Source organism: Ascaphus truei, chromosome 17 (assembly GCF_040206685.1).
Source record: "Ascaphus truei isolate aAscTru1 chromosome 17, aAscTru1.hap1, whole genome shotgun sequence".
Classification (NCBI taxonomy): domain Eukaryota; kingdom Metazoa; phylum Chordata; class Amphibia; order Anura; family Ascaphidae; genus Ascaphus; species Ascaphus truei.
In genome coordinates, this window is record NC_134499.1 from 2,315,896 (window position 1) to 2,334,742 (window position 18,847).

Consider the following 18,847-nt stretch of genomic DNA (forward strand, 5'->3'; position numbering starts at 1 on the left):
GGGACCCCGGATACAGCAGTAATACTGTATTATACAGGCACGCGAGTACCTTACCCTCAGGGACCCCGGATACAGCAGTAATACTGTATTATACAGGCACGCGAGTACCCTACCCTCAGGGACCCCGGATACCACAGATACAGCAGTAATACTGTATTATACAGACACGCGAGTACCCTACCCTCAGGGACCCCGGATACAGCAATAATACTGTATTATACAGGCACGCGAGTACCCTACCCTAAGGGACCCCGGATACAGCAGTAATACTGTATTATACAGGAACGCGAGTACCCTACCCTCAGGGACCCTGGATACAGCAGTAATACTGTATTATACAGGCACGCGAGTACCCTACCCTCAGGGACCCCGGATACAGCAGTAATACTGTATTATACAGACACGCGAGTACCCTACCCTCAGGGACCCCGGATACAGCAGTAATACTGTATTATACAGGTACGCGAGTACCCTAGCCTCAGGGACCCTGGATACAGCAGTAATACTGTATTATACAGGCACGCGAGTACCCTACCCTCAGGGACCCCGGATACAGCAGTAATACTGTATTATACAGGAACGCGAGTACCCTACCCTCAGAGACCACGGATACAGCAGTAATACTGTATTATACAGGCACGCGAGTACCCTACCCTCAGGGACCCCGGATACAGCAGTAATACTGTATTATACAGGCACGCGAGTACCCTACCCTCAGGGACCCCGGATACAGCAGTAATACTGTATTATACAGGCACGCGAGTACCCTACCCTCAGGGACCCCGGATACAGCAGTAATACTGTATTATACAGGCACGCGAGTACCCTACCCTCAGGGACCACGGATACAGCAGTAATACTGTATTATACAGGCACGCGAGTACCCTACCCTCAGGGACCACGGATACAGCAGTAATACTGTATTATACAGGCACGCGAGTACCCTACCCTCAGGGACCCCGGATACAGCAGTAATACTGTATTATACAGGCACGCGAGTAACCTACCCTCAGGGACCACGGATACAGCAGTAATACTGTATTATACAGGCACGCGAGTACCCTACCCTCAGGGACCACGGATACAGCAGTAATAATGTATTATACAGGCACGCGAGTACCCTACCCTCAGGGACCCCGGATACAGCAGTAATACTGTATAATACAGGCACGCGAGTACCCTACCCTCAGGGACCCCGGATACAGCAGTAATACTGTATTATACAGACACGCGAGTACCCTTACCCTCAGGGACCCCGGATACAGCAGTAATACTGTATTATACAGGCACGCGAGTACCCTACCCTCAGGGACCACGGATACAGCAGTAATCCTGTATTATACAGGCACGCGAGTACCCTACCCTCAGGGACCACGGATACAGCAGTAATACTGTATTATACAGGCACGCGAGTACCCTACCCTCAGAGACCACGGATACAGCAGTAATACTGTATTATACAGGTACGCGAGTACCCTACCCTCAGGGACCACGGATACAGCAGTAATACTGTATTATACAGACACGCGAGTACCCTACCCTCAGGGACCACGGATACAGCAGTAATACTGTATTATACAAGCAAGCGAGTACCCTACCCGCAGGGACCACGGATACAGCAGTAATACTGTATTATACAGGCACGCAGGTACCCTACCCTCAGGGACCCCGGATACAGCAGTAATACTGTATTATACAGGCACGCGAGTACCCTACCCTCAGGGAGCCCGGATACAGCAGTAATACTGTATTATACAGGCACGCGAGTACCCTACCCTCAGGGGCCACGGATACAGCAGTAATACTGTATTATACAGGCACGCGAGTACCCTACCCTCAGGGGCCACGGATACAGCAGTAATACTGTATTATACAGGCACGCGAGTACCCTACCCTCAGGGACCCCGGATACAGCAGAAATACTGTATCATACAGGCACGCGAGTACCCTACCCTCAGAGACCACGGATACAGCAGTAATACTGTATTATACAGGCACGCGAGTACCCTACCCTCAGGGACCCCGGATACAGCAGTAATACTGTATTATACAGGCACGCGAGTACCCTACCCTCAGGGACCACGGATACAGCAGTAATACTGTATTATACAGGTAAGTGAGTACCCTACCCTCAGGGACCCCGGATACAGCAGTAATACTGTATTATACAGACACGCGAGTACCCTACCCTCAGGGACCACGGATACAGCAGTAATACTGTATTATACAGGCACGCGAGTACCCTACCCTCAGGGACCCCGGATACAGCAGTAATACTGTATTATACAGGCACGCGAGTACCCTACCCTCAGGGACCCGGATACAGCAGTAATACTGTATTATACAGACACGCGAGTACCCTACCCTCAGGGACCCCGGATACAGCAGTAATACTGTATTATACAGGCACGCGAGTACCCTACCCTCAGGGACCCCGGATACAGCAGTAATACTGTATTATACAAGCAAGCGAGTACCCTACCCTCAGGGATCACGGATACAGCAGTAATACTGTATTATACAGGCACGCGAGTACACTACCCTCAGGGACCCCGGATACAGCAGTAATACTGTATTATACAGGCACGCGAGTACCCTACCCTCAGGGACCACGGATACAGCAGTAATACTGTATTATACAGGCACGCGAGTACCCTACCCTCAGGGACCCCGGATACAGCAGTAATACTGTATTATACAGGCACGCGAGTACCCTACCCTCAGGGACCCCGGATACAGCAGTAATACTGTATTATACAGGCACGCGAGTACCCTACCCTCAGGGACCCCGGATACAGCAGTAATACTGTATTATACAGGCACGCGTGTACCCTACCCTCAGGGGCCACGGATACAGCAGTAATACTGTATTATACAGGCACGCGAGTACCCTACCCTCAGGGACCCCGGATACAGCAGTAATACTGTATTATACAGGAACGCGAGTACCCTACTCTCAGGGGCCACGGATATAGCAGTAATACTGTATTATACAGGCACGCGAGTACCCTACCCTCAGGGACCCCGGACACAGCAGTAATACTGTATTATACAGGCACGCGAGTACCCTACCCTCAGGGACCCCGGATACAGCAGTAATACTGTATTATACAGGCACGCGAGTACCTTACCCTCAGGGACCACGGATACAGCAGTAATACTGTATTATACAGGAACGCGAGTACCATACCCTCAGGGACCCCGGATACAGCAGTAATACTGTATTATACAGGCACGCGAGTACCCTACCCTAAGGGACCCCGGACACAGCAGTAATACTGTATTATACAGGCACGCGAGTACCCTACCCTCAGGGACCCCGGATACAGTAGTAATACTGTATTATACAGGCACGCGAGTACCCTACCCTCAGGGACCACGGATACAGCAGTAATACTGTATTATACAGGCATGCGAGTACCCTACCCTCAGGGACCCCGGATACAGTAGTAATACTGTATTATACAGGCACGCGAGTACCCTACCCTCAGGGACCACGGATACAGCAGTAATACTGTATTATACAGGCACGCGAGTACCCTACCCTCAGGGACCCCGGATACAGCAGTAATACTGTATTATACAGGCACGCGAGTACCCTACCCTCAGGGACCCCGGATACAGCAGTAATACTGTATTATACAGGCACGCGAGTACCCTACCCTCAGGGACCACGGATACCGCAGTAATACTGTATTATACAGACACGCGAGTACCCTACCCTCAGGGACCCCGGATACAGCAGTAATACTGTATTATACAGGCACGCGAGTACCCTACCCTCAGGGATCACGGATACCGCAGTAATACTGTATTATACAGACACGCGAGTACCCTACCCTCAGGGACCCCGGATACAGCAGTAATACTGTATTATACAGGCACGCGAGTACCCTACCCTCAGGGACCCCGGATACAGCAGTAATACTGTATTATACAGGCACGCGAGTACCCTACCCTCAGGGGCCACGGATACCGCAGTAATACTGTATTATACAGGCACGCGAGTACCCTACCCTCAGGGACCCCGGATACAGCAGTAATACTGTATCATACAGGCACGCGAGTACCCTATCCTCAGAGACCACGGATACAGCAGTAATACTGTATTATACAGGCACGCGAGTACCCTACCCTCAGGGACCCCGGATACAGCAGTAATACTGTATTATACAGACACGCGAGTACCCTACCCTCAGGGACCCCGGATACAGCAGTAATACTGTATTATACAGGCACGCGAGTACCCTACCCTCAGGGACCCCGGATACAGCAGTAATACTGTATTATACAGGCACGCGAGTACCCTACCCTCAGGGACCACGGATACAGCAGTAATACTGTATTATACAGGCACGCGAGTACCCTACCCTCAGGGACCACGGATACAGCAGTAATAATGTATTATACAGGCACGCGAGTACCCTACCCTCAGGTACCACGGATACAGCAGTAATACTGTATTATACAAGCAAGCGAGTACCCTACCCTCAGGGGCCACGGATACAGCAGTAATACTGTATTATACAAGCAAGCGAGTACCCTACCCTCAGGGGCCACGGATACAGCAGTAATAATGTATTATACAGGCACGCGAGTACCCTACCCTCAGGTACCACGGATACAGGAGTAATACTGTATTATACAAGCAAGCGAGTACCCTACCCTCAGGGGCCACGGATACAGCAGTAATACTGTATTATACAAGCAAGCGAGTACCCTACCCTCAGGGGCCACGGATACAGCAGTAATACTGTATTATACAGGCACGCGAGTACCCTACTCTCAGGGACCCCGGATACAGCAGTAATACTGTATTATACAGGCACGCGAGTACCCTACCCGCAGGGGCCACGGATACCGCAGTAATACTGTATTATACAGGCACGCGAGTACCCTACCCTCAGGGACCCCGGACACAGCAGTAATACTGTATTATACAGGCACGCGAGTACCCTACCCTCAGGGACTCCGGATACCACAGATACAGCAGTAATACTGTATTATACAGGCACGCGAGTACCCTACCCTCAGAGACCACGGATACAGCAGTAATACTGTATTATACAGGCACGCGAGTACCCTACCCTCAGGGACCCCGGATACAGCAGTAATACTGTATTATACAGGCACGCGAGTACCCTACCCTCAGGGACCCCGGATACAGCAGTAATACTGTATTATACAGGCACGCGAGTACCCTACCCTCAGGTACCACGGATACAGCAGTAATACTGTATTATACAGGCACGCGAGTACCCTACCCTCAGGGACCCCGGATACAGCAGTAATACTGTATTATACAGGCACGCGTGTACCCTACCCTCAGGGGCCACGGATACAGCAGAAATACTGTATTATACAGGCACGCGAGTACCCTACCCTCAGGGACCCCGGATACAGGAGTAATACTGTATTATACAAGCAAGCGAGTACCCTACCCTCAGGGGCCACGGATACAGCAGTAATACTGTATTATACAGTCACGCGAGTACCTTACCCTCAGGGACCCCGGATACAGCAGTAATACTGTATTATACAGGCACGCGAGTACCTTACCCTCAGGGACCCCGGATACAGCAGTAATACTGTATTATACAGGCACGCGAGTACCCTACCCTCAGGGACCCCGGATACCACAGATACAGCAGTAATACTGTATTATACAGACACGCGAGTACCCTACCCTCAGGGACCCCGGATACAGCAATAATACTGTATTATACAGGCACGCGAGTACCCTACCCTAAGGGACCCCGGATACAGCAGTAATACTGTATTATACAGGAACGCGAGTACCCTACCCTCAGGGACCCTGGATACAGCAGTAATACTGTATTATACAGGCACGCGAGTACCCTACCCTCAGGGACCCCGGATACAGCAGTAATACTGTATTATACAGACACGCGAGTACCCTACCCTCAGGGACCCCGGATACAGCAGTAATACTGTATTATACAGGTACGCGAGTACCCTAGCCTCAGGGACCCTGGATACAGCAGTAATACTGTATTATACAGGCACGCGAGTACCCTACCCTCAGGGACCCCGGATACAGCAGTAATACTGTATTATACAGGAACGCGAGTACCCTACCCTCAGAGACCACGGATACAGCAGTAATACTGTATTATACAGGCACGCGAGTACCCTACCCTCAGGGACCCCGGATACAGCAGTAATACTGTATTATACAGGCACGCGAGTACCCTACCCTCAGGGACCCCGGATACAGCAGTAATACTGTATTATACAGGCACGCGAGTACCCTACCCTCAGGGACCCCGGATACAGCAGTAATACTGTATTATACAGGCACGCGAGTACCCTACCCTCAGGGACCACGGATACAGCAGTAATACTGTATTATACAGGCACGCGAGTACCCTACCCTCAGGGACCACGGATACAGCAGTAATACTGTATTATACAGGCACGCGAGTACCCTACCCTCAGGGACCCCGGATACAGCAGTAATACTGTATTATACAGGCACGCGAGTAACCTACCCTCAGGGACCACGGATACAGCAGTAATACTGTATTATACAGGCACGCGAGTACCCTACCCTCAGGGACCACGGATACAGCAGTAATAATGTATTATACAGGCACGCGAGTACCCTACCCTCAGGGACCCCGGATACAGCAGTAATACTGTATAATACAGGCACGCGAGTACCCTACCCTCAGGGACCCCGGATACAGCAGTAATACTGTATTATACAGACACGCGAGTACCCTTACCCTCAGGGACCCCGGATACAGCAGTAATACTGTATTATACAGGCACGCGAGTACCCTACCCTCAGGGACCACGGATACAGCAGTAATCCTGTATTATACAGGCACGCGAGTACCCTACCCTCAGGGACCACGGATACAGCAGTAATACTGTATTATACAGGCACGCGAGTACCCTACCCTCAGAGACCACGGATACAGCAGTAATACTGTATTATACAGGTACGCGAGTACCCTACCCTCAGGGACCACGGATACAGCAGTAATACTGTATTATACAGACACGCGAGTACCCTACCCTCAGGGACCACGGATACAGCAGTAATACTGTATTATACAAGCAAGCGAGTACCCTACCCGCAGGGACCACGGATACAGCAGTAATACTGTATTATACAGGCACGCAGGTACCCTACCCTCAGGGACCCCGGATACAGCAGTAATACTGTATTATACAGGCACGCGAGTACCCTACCCTCAGGGAGCCCGGATACAGCAGTAATACTGTATTATACAGGCACGCGAGTACCCTACCCTCAGGGGCCACGGATACAGCAGTAATACTGTATTATACAGGCACGCGAGTACCCTACCCTCAGGGGCCACGGATACAGCAGTAATACTGTATTATACAGGCACGCGAGTACCCTACCCTCAGGGACCCCGGATACAGCAGAAATACTGTATCATACAGGCACGCGAGTACCCTACCCTCAGAGACCACGGATACAGCAGTAATACTGTATTATACAGGCACGCGAGTACCCTACCCTCAGGGACCCCGGATACAGCAGTAATACTGTATTATACAGGCACGCGAGTACCCTACCCTCAGGGACCACGGATACAGCAGTAATACTGTATTATACAGGTAAGTGAGTACCCTACCCTCAGGGACCCCGGATACAGCAGTAATACTGTATTATACAGACACGCGAGTACCCTACCCTCAGGGACCACGGATACAGCAGTAATACTGTATTATACAGGCACGCGAGTACCCTACCCTCAGGGACCCCGGATACAGCAGTAATACTGTATTATACAGGCACGCGAGTACCCTACCCTCAGGGACCCGGATACAGCAGTAATACTGTATTATACAGACACGCGAGTACCCTACCCTCAGGGACCCCGGATACAGCAGTAATACTGTATTATACAGGCACGCGAGTACCCTACCCTCAGGGACCCCGGATACAGCAGTAATACTGTATTATACAAGCAAGCGAGTACCCTACCCTCAGGGATCACGGATACAGCAGTAATACTGTATTATACAGGCACGCGAGTACACTACCCTCAGGGACCCCGGATACAGCAGTAATACTGTATTATACAGGCACGCGAGTACCCTACCCTCAGGGACCACGGATACAGCAGTAATACTGTATTATACAGGCACGCGAGTACCCTACCCTCAGGGACCCCGGATACAGCAGTAATACTGTATTATACAGGCACGCGAGTACCCTACCCTCAGGGACCCCGGATACAGCAGTAATACTGTATTATACAGGCACGCGAGTACCCTACCCTCAGGGACCCCGGATACAGCAGTAATACTGTATTATACAGGCACGCGTGTACCCTACCCTCAGGGGCCACGGATACAGCAGTAATACTGTATTATACAGGCACGCGAGTACCCTACCCTCAGGGACCCCGGATACAGCAGTAATACTGTATTATACAGGAACGCGAGTACCCTACTCTCAGGGGCCACGGATATAGCAGTAATACTGTATTATACAGGCACGCGAGTACCCTACCCTCAGGGACCCCGGACACAGCAGTAATACTGTATTATACAGGCACGCGAGTACCCTACCCTCAGGGACCCCGGATACAGCAGTAATACTGTATTATACAGGCACGCGAGTACCTTACCCTCAGGGACCACGGATACAGCAGTAATACTGTATTATACAGGAACGCGAGTACCATACCCTCAGGGACCCCGGATACAGCAGTAATACTGTATTATACAGGCACGCGAGTACCCTACCCTAAGGGACCCCGGACACAGCAGTAATACTGTATTATACAGGCACGCGAGTACCCTACCCTCAGGGACCCCGGATACAGTAGTAATACTGTATTATACAGGCACGCGAGTACCCTACCCTCAGGGACCACGGATACAGCAGTAATACTGTATTATACAGGCATGCGAGTACCCTACCCTCAGGGACCCCGGATACAGTAGTAATACTGTATTATACAGGCACGCGAGTACCCTACCCTCAGGGACCACGGATACAGCAGTAATACTGTATTATACAGGCACGCGAGTACCCTACCCTCAGGGACCCCGGATACAGCAGTAATACTGTATTATACAGGCACGCGAGTACCCTACCCTCAGGGACCCCGGATACAGCAGTAATACTGTATTATACAGGCACGCGAGTACCCTACCCTCAGGGACCACGGATACCGCAGTAATACTGTATTATACAGACACGCGAGTACCCTACCCTCAGGGACCCCGGATACAGCAGTAATACTGTATTATACAGGCACGCGAGTACCCTACCCTCAGGGATCACGGATACCGCAGTAATACTGTATTATACAGACACGCGAGTACCCTACCCTCAGGGACCCCGGATACAGCAGTAATACTGTATTATACAGGCACGCGAGTACCCTACCCTCAGGGACCCCGGATACAGCAGTAATACTGTATTATACAGGCACGCGAGTACCCTACCCTCAGAGACCACGGATACAGCAGTAATACTGTATTATACAGGAACGCGAGTACCCTACCCTCAGGGACCCCGGATACAGCAGTAATACTGTATAATACAGGCACGCGAGTACCCTACTCTCAGGGGCCACGGATACAGCAGTAATACTGTATTATACAGGCACGCGAGTACCCTACCCTCAGGGACCCCGGATACAGCAGTAATACTGTATTATACAGGCACGCGAGTACCCTACCCTCAGGGACCCCGGATACAGCAGTAATACTGTATTATACAGGCACGCGAGTACCCTACCCTCAGGGACCCCGGATACAGCAGTAATACTGTATTATACAGGCACGCGTGTACCCTACCCTCAGGGACCCCGGATACAGCAGTAATACTGTATTATACAGACACGCGAGTACCCTACCCTCAGGGACCCCGGATACAGCAGTAATACTGTATTATACAGGCACGCGAGTACCCTACCCTCAGGGACCCCGGATACAGCAGTAATACTGTATTATACAGACACGCGAGTACCCTACCCTCAGGGACCCCGGATACAGCAGTAATACTGTATTATACAGACACGCGAGTACCCTACCCTCAGGGACCACGGACACAGCAGTAATACTGTATTATACAGGCACGCGAGTACCCTACCCTCAGGGACCCCGGATACAGCAGTAATACTGTATTATACAGGCACGCGAGTACCCTACTCTCAGGGGCCACGGATACAGCAGTAATACTGTATTATACAGGCACGCGAGTACCCTACCCTCAGGGACCCCGGATACAGCAGTAATACTGTATTATACAGGCAGGCGAGTACCCTACCCTCAGGGACCCGGATACAGCAGTAATACTGTATTATACAGACACGCGAGTACCCTACCCTCAGGGACCCCGGATACAGCAGTAATACTGTATTATACAGGCACGCGAGTACCCTACCCTCAGGGACCCCGGATACAGCAGTAATACTGTATTATACAGGCACGTGAGTACCCTACCCTCAGGGGCCACGGATACAGCAGTAATACTGTATTATACAGGCAGGCAAGTACCCTACCCTCAGGGACCCCGGATACAGCAGTAATACTGTATTATACAGGCAGGCGAGTACCCTACCCTCAGGGACCACGGATACAGCAGTAATACTGTATTATACAGGCACGCGAGTACCCTACCCTCAGGGACCCCGGATACAGCAGTAATACTGTATTATACAGGCAGGCGAGTACCCTACCCTCAGGGACCCGGATACAGCAGTATACTGTATTATACAGACACGCGAGTACCCTACCCTCAGAGACCACGGATACAGCAGTAATACTGTATTATACAGGCACGCGAGTACCCTACCCTCAGGGACCCCGGAGACAGCAGTAATATTGTATTATACAGGCACGCGAGTACCCTACCCTCAGGGACCCCGGATACCGCAGTAATACTGTATTATACAGGCACGCGAGTACCCTACCCTCAGGGACCACGGATACAGCAGTAATACTGTATTATACAGGCACGCGAGTACCCTACCCTCAGGGACCACGGATACAGCAGTAATACTGTATTATACAGGCACGCGAGTACCCTACCCTCAGGGACCACTGATACAGCAGTAATACTGTATTATACAGGCACGCGAGTACCCTACCCTCAGGGACCACGGATACAGCAGTAATACTGTATTATACAGGCACGCGAGTACCTTACCCTCAGGGATCCCGGATACAGCAGTAATACTGTATTATACAGGCACGCGAGTACCCTACCCTCAGGGACCCCGGATACAGCAGTAATACTGTATTATACAGGCACGCGAGTACCCTACCCTCAGGGACCACGGATACCGCAGTAATACTGTATTATACAGGCACGCGAGTACCCTACCCTCAGGGACCCCGGATACAGCAGTAATACTGTATTATACAGGCATGCGAGTACCCTACCCTCAGGGACCCCGGATACAGCAGTAATACTGTATTATACAGACACGCGAGTACCCTACCCGCAGGGACCCCGGATACAGCAGTAATACTGTATTATACAGGCACGCGAGTACCCTACCCTCAGGGACCCCGGATACAGCAGTAATACTGTATTATACAGGCACGCGAGTACCCTACCCTCAGGGACCCCGGATACAGCAGTAATACTGTATTATACAGGTACGCGAGTACCCTACCCTCAGGGACCACGGATACAGCAGTAATACTGTATTATACAGGCACGCGAGTACCCTACCCTCAGAGACCACGGATACAGCAGTAATACTGTATTATACAGGCACGCGAGTACCTTACCCTCAGGGATCCCGGATACAGCAGTAATACTGTATTATACAGGCACGCGAGTACCTTACCCTCAGGGATCTCGGATACAGCAGTAATACTGTATTATATAGACACGTGAGTACCCTACCCTCAGGGACCACGGATACAGCAGTAATACTGTATTATACTGTAGTAGGTGCATAACAAGCAGGTCTGAAACACAATCTGGAGAGGGGATGCTTTTATCCCTCCCATTGGGGTCTCCGAAGCTGAACAGAGTTCATTTCAGCTCTGGGGACCCCCTGATTCCCGAGATACTTACCGGGAAAGGTGACAAGGTTCGGCCCTCTTAGGGGAAACAAAATGAACGTTTAGATATCCCGCGTCACACAGGTGAATAGGAAGCCGCGTAGTCATTCGTCGCCACTTTCTATTGGACGCGAGGCAGGGGTTTTAAAGCTCTATTTTCTTTCCAAGGTAAATGTAAAAGGTTCCGGATGCCTGCCATGTTCTGTTCCGGATGCCTGCCATTTGTTCTGTTCCGGATGCCTGCCATTTGTTCTGTTGTTCCGGATGCCAGCCATTTGTTCTGTTCCGGATGCCTGCCATTTGTTCTGTTGTTCCGGATGCCTGCCATTTGTTCTGTTGTTCCGGATGCCTGCCATTTGTTCTGTTGTTCCGGATGCCAGCCATTAGTTCTGTTGTTCCGGATGCCTGCCATGTTCTGTTGTTCCGGATGCCTGCCATTTGTTCTGTTGTTCCGGATGCCTGCCATGTGTTCTGTTGTTCCGGATGCCTGGCATTTGTTCTGTTCCGGATGCATGCCATTTGTTCTGTTGTTCCGGATGCCTGCCATTTGTTCTGTTCCGGATGCTGCCATTTGTTCTGTTGTTCCGGATGCTGCCATTTGTTCTGTTGTTCCGGATGCTGCCATTTGTTCTGTTGTTCCGGATGCCTGCCATTTGTTCTGTTGTTCCGGATGCCTGCCATTTGTTCTGTTGTTCCGGATGCCTGCCATTTGTTCTGTTCCGGATGCCTGCCATTTGTTCTGTTCCGGATGCCTGCCATGTTCTGTTGTTCCGGATGCCTGCCATTTGTTCTGTTCCGGATGCCTGCCATTTGTTCTGTTGTTCTGGATGCCTGCCATTTGTTCTGTTGTTCCGGATGCCTGCCATTTGTTCTGTTGTTCAGGATGCCTGCCATTTGTTCTGTTGTTCCGGATGCTGCCATTTGTTCTGTTGTTCCGGATGCCTGCCATTTGTTCTGTTGTTCCGGATGCCTGCCATTTGTTCTGTTCCGGATGCCTGCCATTTGTTCTGTTCCGGATGCTGCCATTTGTTCTGTTGTTCAGGATGCCAGCCATTTGTTCTGTTGTTCCGGATGCCTGCCATGTTCTGTTGTTCCGGATGCCTGCCATGTTCTGTTGTTCCGGATGCCTGCCATGTTCTGTTGTTCCGGTTGCCTGCCATGTTCTGTTGTTGGGGATGCCTGCCATGTTCTGTTGTTCCGGATGCCTGCCATTTGTTCTGTTGTTCCGGATGCCTGCCATTTGTTCTGTTCCGGATGCCTGCCATTTGTTCTGTTCCGGATGCCTGCCATTTGTTCTGTTCCGGATGCCTGCCATGTTCTGTTGTTCCGGAAGCCTGCCATGTTCTGTTGTTCCGGATGCCTGCCATTTGTTCTGTTGTTCCGGATGCCTGCCATTTGTTCTGTTGTTCCGGATGCCTGCCATTTGTTCTGTTGTTCCGGATGCCAGCCATTTGTTCTGTTCCGGATGCCTGCCATGTTCTGTTGTTCCGGATGCCTGCCATGTTCTGTTGTTCCGGATGCTGCCATTTGTTCTGTTGTTCCGGATGCCTGCCATTTGTTCTGTTCTGGATGCTGCCATTTGTTCTGTTGTTCCGGATGCCTGCCATTTGTTCTGTTGTTCCGGATGCTGCCATTTGTTCTGTTGTTCCGGATGCCTGGCATTTGTTCTGTTGTTCCGGATGCCTGCCATGTTCTGTTCCGGATGCCTGCCATGTCCTGTTGTTCCGGATGCCTGCCATGTCCTGTTGTTCCGGATGCCTGCCATTTGTTCTGTTGTTCCGGATGCCTGCCATTTGTTCTGTTCCGGATGCCTGCCATTTGTTCTGTTCCGGATGCCTGCCATTTGTTCTGTTCCGGATGCCTGCCATTTGTTCTGTTCCGGATGCCTGTCATTTGTTCTGTTGTTCCGGATGCCTGCCATTTGTTCTGTTCCGGGTGCCTGCCATGTGTTCTGTTCCGGATGCCTGCCATTTGTTCTGTTCCGGATGCCTGCCATTTGTTCTCTATTTTCTTTCCCCCTGAAGGGAAGGAACCGGCGGCTCCTCCCCCGGTATCCCAGGAAGCAGGGGGCCTCCTGAGCTGAAATTAACGGGGTTCCGGTCCAGAGACCCCCTGCTTCCCCACCCATATCAAAAATAGAGAAGAAAAACTTGGAACTTTAAAGTGGATCTGTTGTAGTTTAGGCCTAAAGTCATTAATCTTTTCCCCACAAAAACACCAGTGGTCACTGTATATAATAATAATACTATTAATAATAATAACAACAACAACTTAAATAGATTTATAGTGCACATGGGCTCAACAAATTCCTGCCACACAGAGCATACATCTAATGTGTCCCCGAAATCCCAAGGAGTCAGCAAGGTGGTTTAAACCACATATAACCACTTCAAAGACAGTCGAGTTAGGGCGATGCCACCCTTCCGCTAGAGCAGGAGTGGCCAATTCCAGTCCTCAAGGGCCCGAAACAGGTCCGGTTTTCAGGATATCCCTGCTTCAGCACAGGGAGTGCAGTCTTCAACTGCACTGAAGTAGGGATATCCTGAAAACCTGACCTGTTGATGGCCCTTGAGGCATGGAGTTACCCCCCCCCCCCCCACTCTAGAGATAAAGTGGAAATCCCAGTTTAGAGACTGCTAGGCCAGCTGTGTTAGTCCACGGGAGGGGACACGCAGACCTGTGCAGATCTGGCTGCAGGAGAAGATGGTCACAATATACACCGTGGATTTAGACAGCGGTCGAAGTGGGGAAAAAACTAGTAGTCCTGGCTCTGATTTGAATGTTGCATTTTAGAAATGGCGAATACATTCATTTTAAATAAACCCCCCACTTCTTATTAACAAGAAAGCAGTGGTCCTGTGGAAGGCTAAGGGCGGAAGGTTGCATCTGTGTTTCCCAGCGAGGGCCGCTTACTTGTGGTCTGGGAAGCTGTGCGGAGTTGTGAGGTTGTTGCACAATCTGGGGTTCTCCTGACTTTTCCTGTTGATGATTTGGGGTTTGCTGTCAAAGCAGGACTGAAAGAGAGAAAGGGACACTGAGACTCTGCGAATTACTGGGGGATTCTGGGAATTAAATCGAGGGCATACACAACTTTTTACAAGGGGGAAAAACAAAAAAAAAACGTAGTTCTACTATGTACTTCATCTCTGGACAGCGGGGTCTCTTTAAATGTGGTACATGCATCATTATTTAAAAGGATAATGTAAAAGTCATGTCAGCTGAACAGAAACATTCAAATATATGTGTTTTGTTTTTACAAAGGAAACGTGGGATAGTTGATTTTTTAAGGAGGAAGACCTTGGTTTCGATAAGGCTGATCCCATTGCAGTGTATGGAGTGCGCCAGACAGAGCCTATTGCAGGGTAGTGTGGGTTATGGGGTTGATTGTGATGATGGGTAGAAACATTGTGAGGGGGTGTCACTCGTTTTCATTACCCTCATTACCCTCTTTACACACCACACACTCCAATCTGATCACCCCATACACTGCAATGGGATCCCACTCGCACACCCCATACACTGCAATAAGATCCCAGTCGCACACCCCATACATTATAACGGGATTCCCACTCGTACACCCCATACACTGCAATGGGATTCCCACTCGTACACCCCATACACTGCAATGGGATCCCCACTCGTACACCCCATACACTGCAATGGGATTCCCACTCATACACCCCATACACTGCAATGGGATCCCCACTCGCACACCCCATACACTACAACGGGATTCCCACTCGTACACCCCATACACTGCAATGGGATTCCCACTCGCACACCCCATACACTGCAATGGGATTCCCACTCGCACACCCCATACACTGCAATGGGATCCCCACTCGTACACCCCATACACTGCAATGGGATCCCCACTCGCACACCCCATACACTGCAATGGGATTCACACTCGTACACCCCATACACGACAACGGGATTCACACTCGTACACCCCATACACTGCAATGGGATTCCCACTCGTACACACCATACACTGCAATGGGATTCCCACTCATACACCCCATACTCTGCAATGGGATCCCCACTCGTACACCCCATACACTGCAATGGGATTCACACTCGTACACCCCATACACTGCAATGGGATCCCCACTCGTACACCCCATACACTGCAATGGGATTCCCACTCGTACACCCCATACACTGCAATGGGATCCCCACTCATACACCACATACACTGGAATGGGATTCCCACTCGCACACCCCATACACTGCAATGGGATCCCCACTCGTACACCCCATACACTGCAATGGGATCCCCACTCGCACACCCCATACACTGCAATGGGATTCACACTCGTACACCCCATACACGGCAACGGGATTCACACTCGTACACCCCATACACTGCAATGGGATTCCCACTCGTACACACCACACACTGCAATGGGATTCCCACTCGTACACACCATACACTGCAATGGGATTCCCACTCGTACACCCCATACACTGCAATGGGATCCCCACTCGTACACCCCATACACTGCAATGGGATTCCCACTCGTACACCCCATACACTGCAATGGGATCCCCACTCGCACACCCCATACACTGCAACGGGATTCACACTCGTACACACCATACACTGCAACGGGATTCCCACTCGTACACCCCATACACTGCAATGGGATTCACACTCGTACACCCCATACACTGCAATGGGATCCCCACTCGTACACCCCATACACTGCAATGGGGTGTACACTGCAACGGGATTCCCACTCGTACACCCCATACACTGCAATGGGATTCACACTCGTACACCCCATACACTGCAATGGGATCCCCACTCGTACACCCCATACACTGCAATGGGATTCCCACTCGTACACCCCATACACTGCAATGGGATTCCCACTCGTACACCCCATACACTGCAAAAGGATTCCCACTCGTACACCCCATACACTGCAACAGGATTCACACAAGTACACCCCATACACTGCAATGGGATTCAAACTCGTACACCCCATACACTGCAATGGGATCCCCACTCGTACACCCCATACACTGCAATGGGATTCCCACTCGTACACCCCATACACTGAAACGGGATTCCCACTCGTACACCCCATACACTGCAATGGGATCCCCACTCGCACACCCCATACACTGCAATGGGATTCTCACTCGTACACCCCATACACTGCAATGGGATTCCCACTCTCACACCCCATACACTGCAATGGGATTCCCACTCGCACACCCCATACACTGCAATGGGATCCCCACTCGTACACCCCATACACTGCAATGGGATTCTCACTCGTACACCCCATACACTGCAATGGGATTCCAACTCGTACACCACATACACTGCAATGGGATCCCCACTCGTACACCCCATACACTGCAATGGGATTCCCACTCGTACACCCCATACACTGCAACGGGATCCCCACTCGTACACCCCATACACTGCAACGGGATTCCCACTCGTACACCCCATACACTGCAATGGGATTCAAACTCGTACACCCCATACACTGCAATGGGATCCCCACTCGTACACCCCATACACTGCAATGGGATTCCCACTCGTACACCCCATACACTGCAATGGGATCCCCACTCGCACACCCCATACACTGCAATGGGATTCTCACTCGTACACCCCAAACACTGCAATGGGATTCCCACTCTCACACCCCATACACTGCAATGGGATTCCCACTCGCACACCCCATACACTGCAATGGGATCCCCACTCGTACACCCCATACACTGCAATGGGATTCTCACTCGTACACCCCATACACTGCAATGGGATTCCAACTCGTACACCACATACACTGCAATGGGATCCCCACTCGTACACCCCATACACTGCAATGGGATTCCCACTCGTACACCCCATACACTGCAATGGGATTCCCACTCGTACACCCCATACACTGCAATGGGATTCAAACTCGTACACCCCATACACTGCATCGGGATTCAAACTCGTACACCTCATACACTGCATCGGGATTCAAACTCGTACACCCCATACACTGCATCGGGATTCAAACTCGTACACCCCATACACTGCAACGGGATTCCCACTCGTACACCACATACACTGCAATGGGATTCCCACTCGTACACCCCATATACTGCAATGGGATTCCCACTCGTACACCCCATACACTGCAATGGGATTCTCACTCGTACACCCCATACACTGCAATGGGATCCCCACTCGTACACCCCATACACTGCAATGGGGTGTACACTGCAACGGGATTCCCACTCGTACACCCCATACACTGCAATGGGATTCACACTCGTACACCCCATACACTGCAATGGGATCCCCACTCGTACACCCCATACACTGCAATGGGATTCCCACTCGTACACCCCATACACTGCAATGGGATTCCCACTCGTACACCCCATACACTGCAAAAGGATTCCCACTCGTACACCCCATACACTGCAACAGGATTCACACAAGTACACCCCATACACTGCAATGGGATTCAAACTCGTACACCCCATACACTGCAATGGGATCCCCACTCGTACACCCCATACACTGCAATGGGATTCCCACTCGTACACCCCATACACTGAAACGGGATTCCCACTCGTACACCCCATACACTGCAATGGGATCCCCACTCGCACACCCCATACACTGCAATGGGATTCCCACTCGCACACCCCATACACTGCAATGGGATCCCCACTCGTACACCCCATACACTGCAATGGGATTCTCACTCGTACACCCCATACACTGCAATGGGATTCCAACTCGTACACCACATACACTGCAATGGGATCCCCACTCGTACAC

At 51.0% G+C, this 18,847-nt stretch overlaps 1 protein-coding gene across 6 annotated transcripts in view; it reads right to left on the reverse strand.

Moving 5' to 3' along the window:
* The window catches only part of ZC3H7B (zinc finger CCCH-type containing 7B), a 133,501-nt gene that overhangs the window by 69,538 nt on the left and 45,116 nt on the right, over positions 1–18,847 (reverse strand). For all 6 annotated transcript variants that reach the window (XR_012788507.1, XM_075573717.1, XM_075573719.1 and 3 more), the window contains exon 15: positions 14,953–15,053. Coding sequence is in view for 5 of the 6 variants with exons in the window: in XM_075573717.1 (XP_075429832.1) it covers positions 14,953–15,053 (101 nt within the window). In the remaining variant the exon portion in view is untranslated. The remainder of the gene's footprint in view (positions 1–14,952; positions 15,054–18,847) is intronic.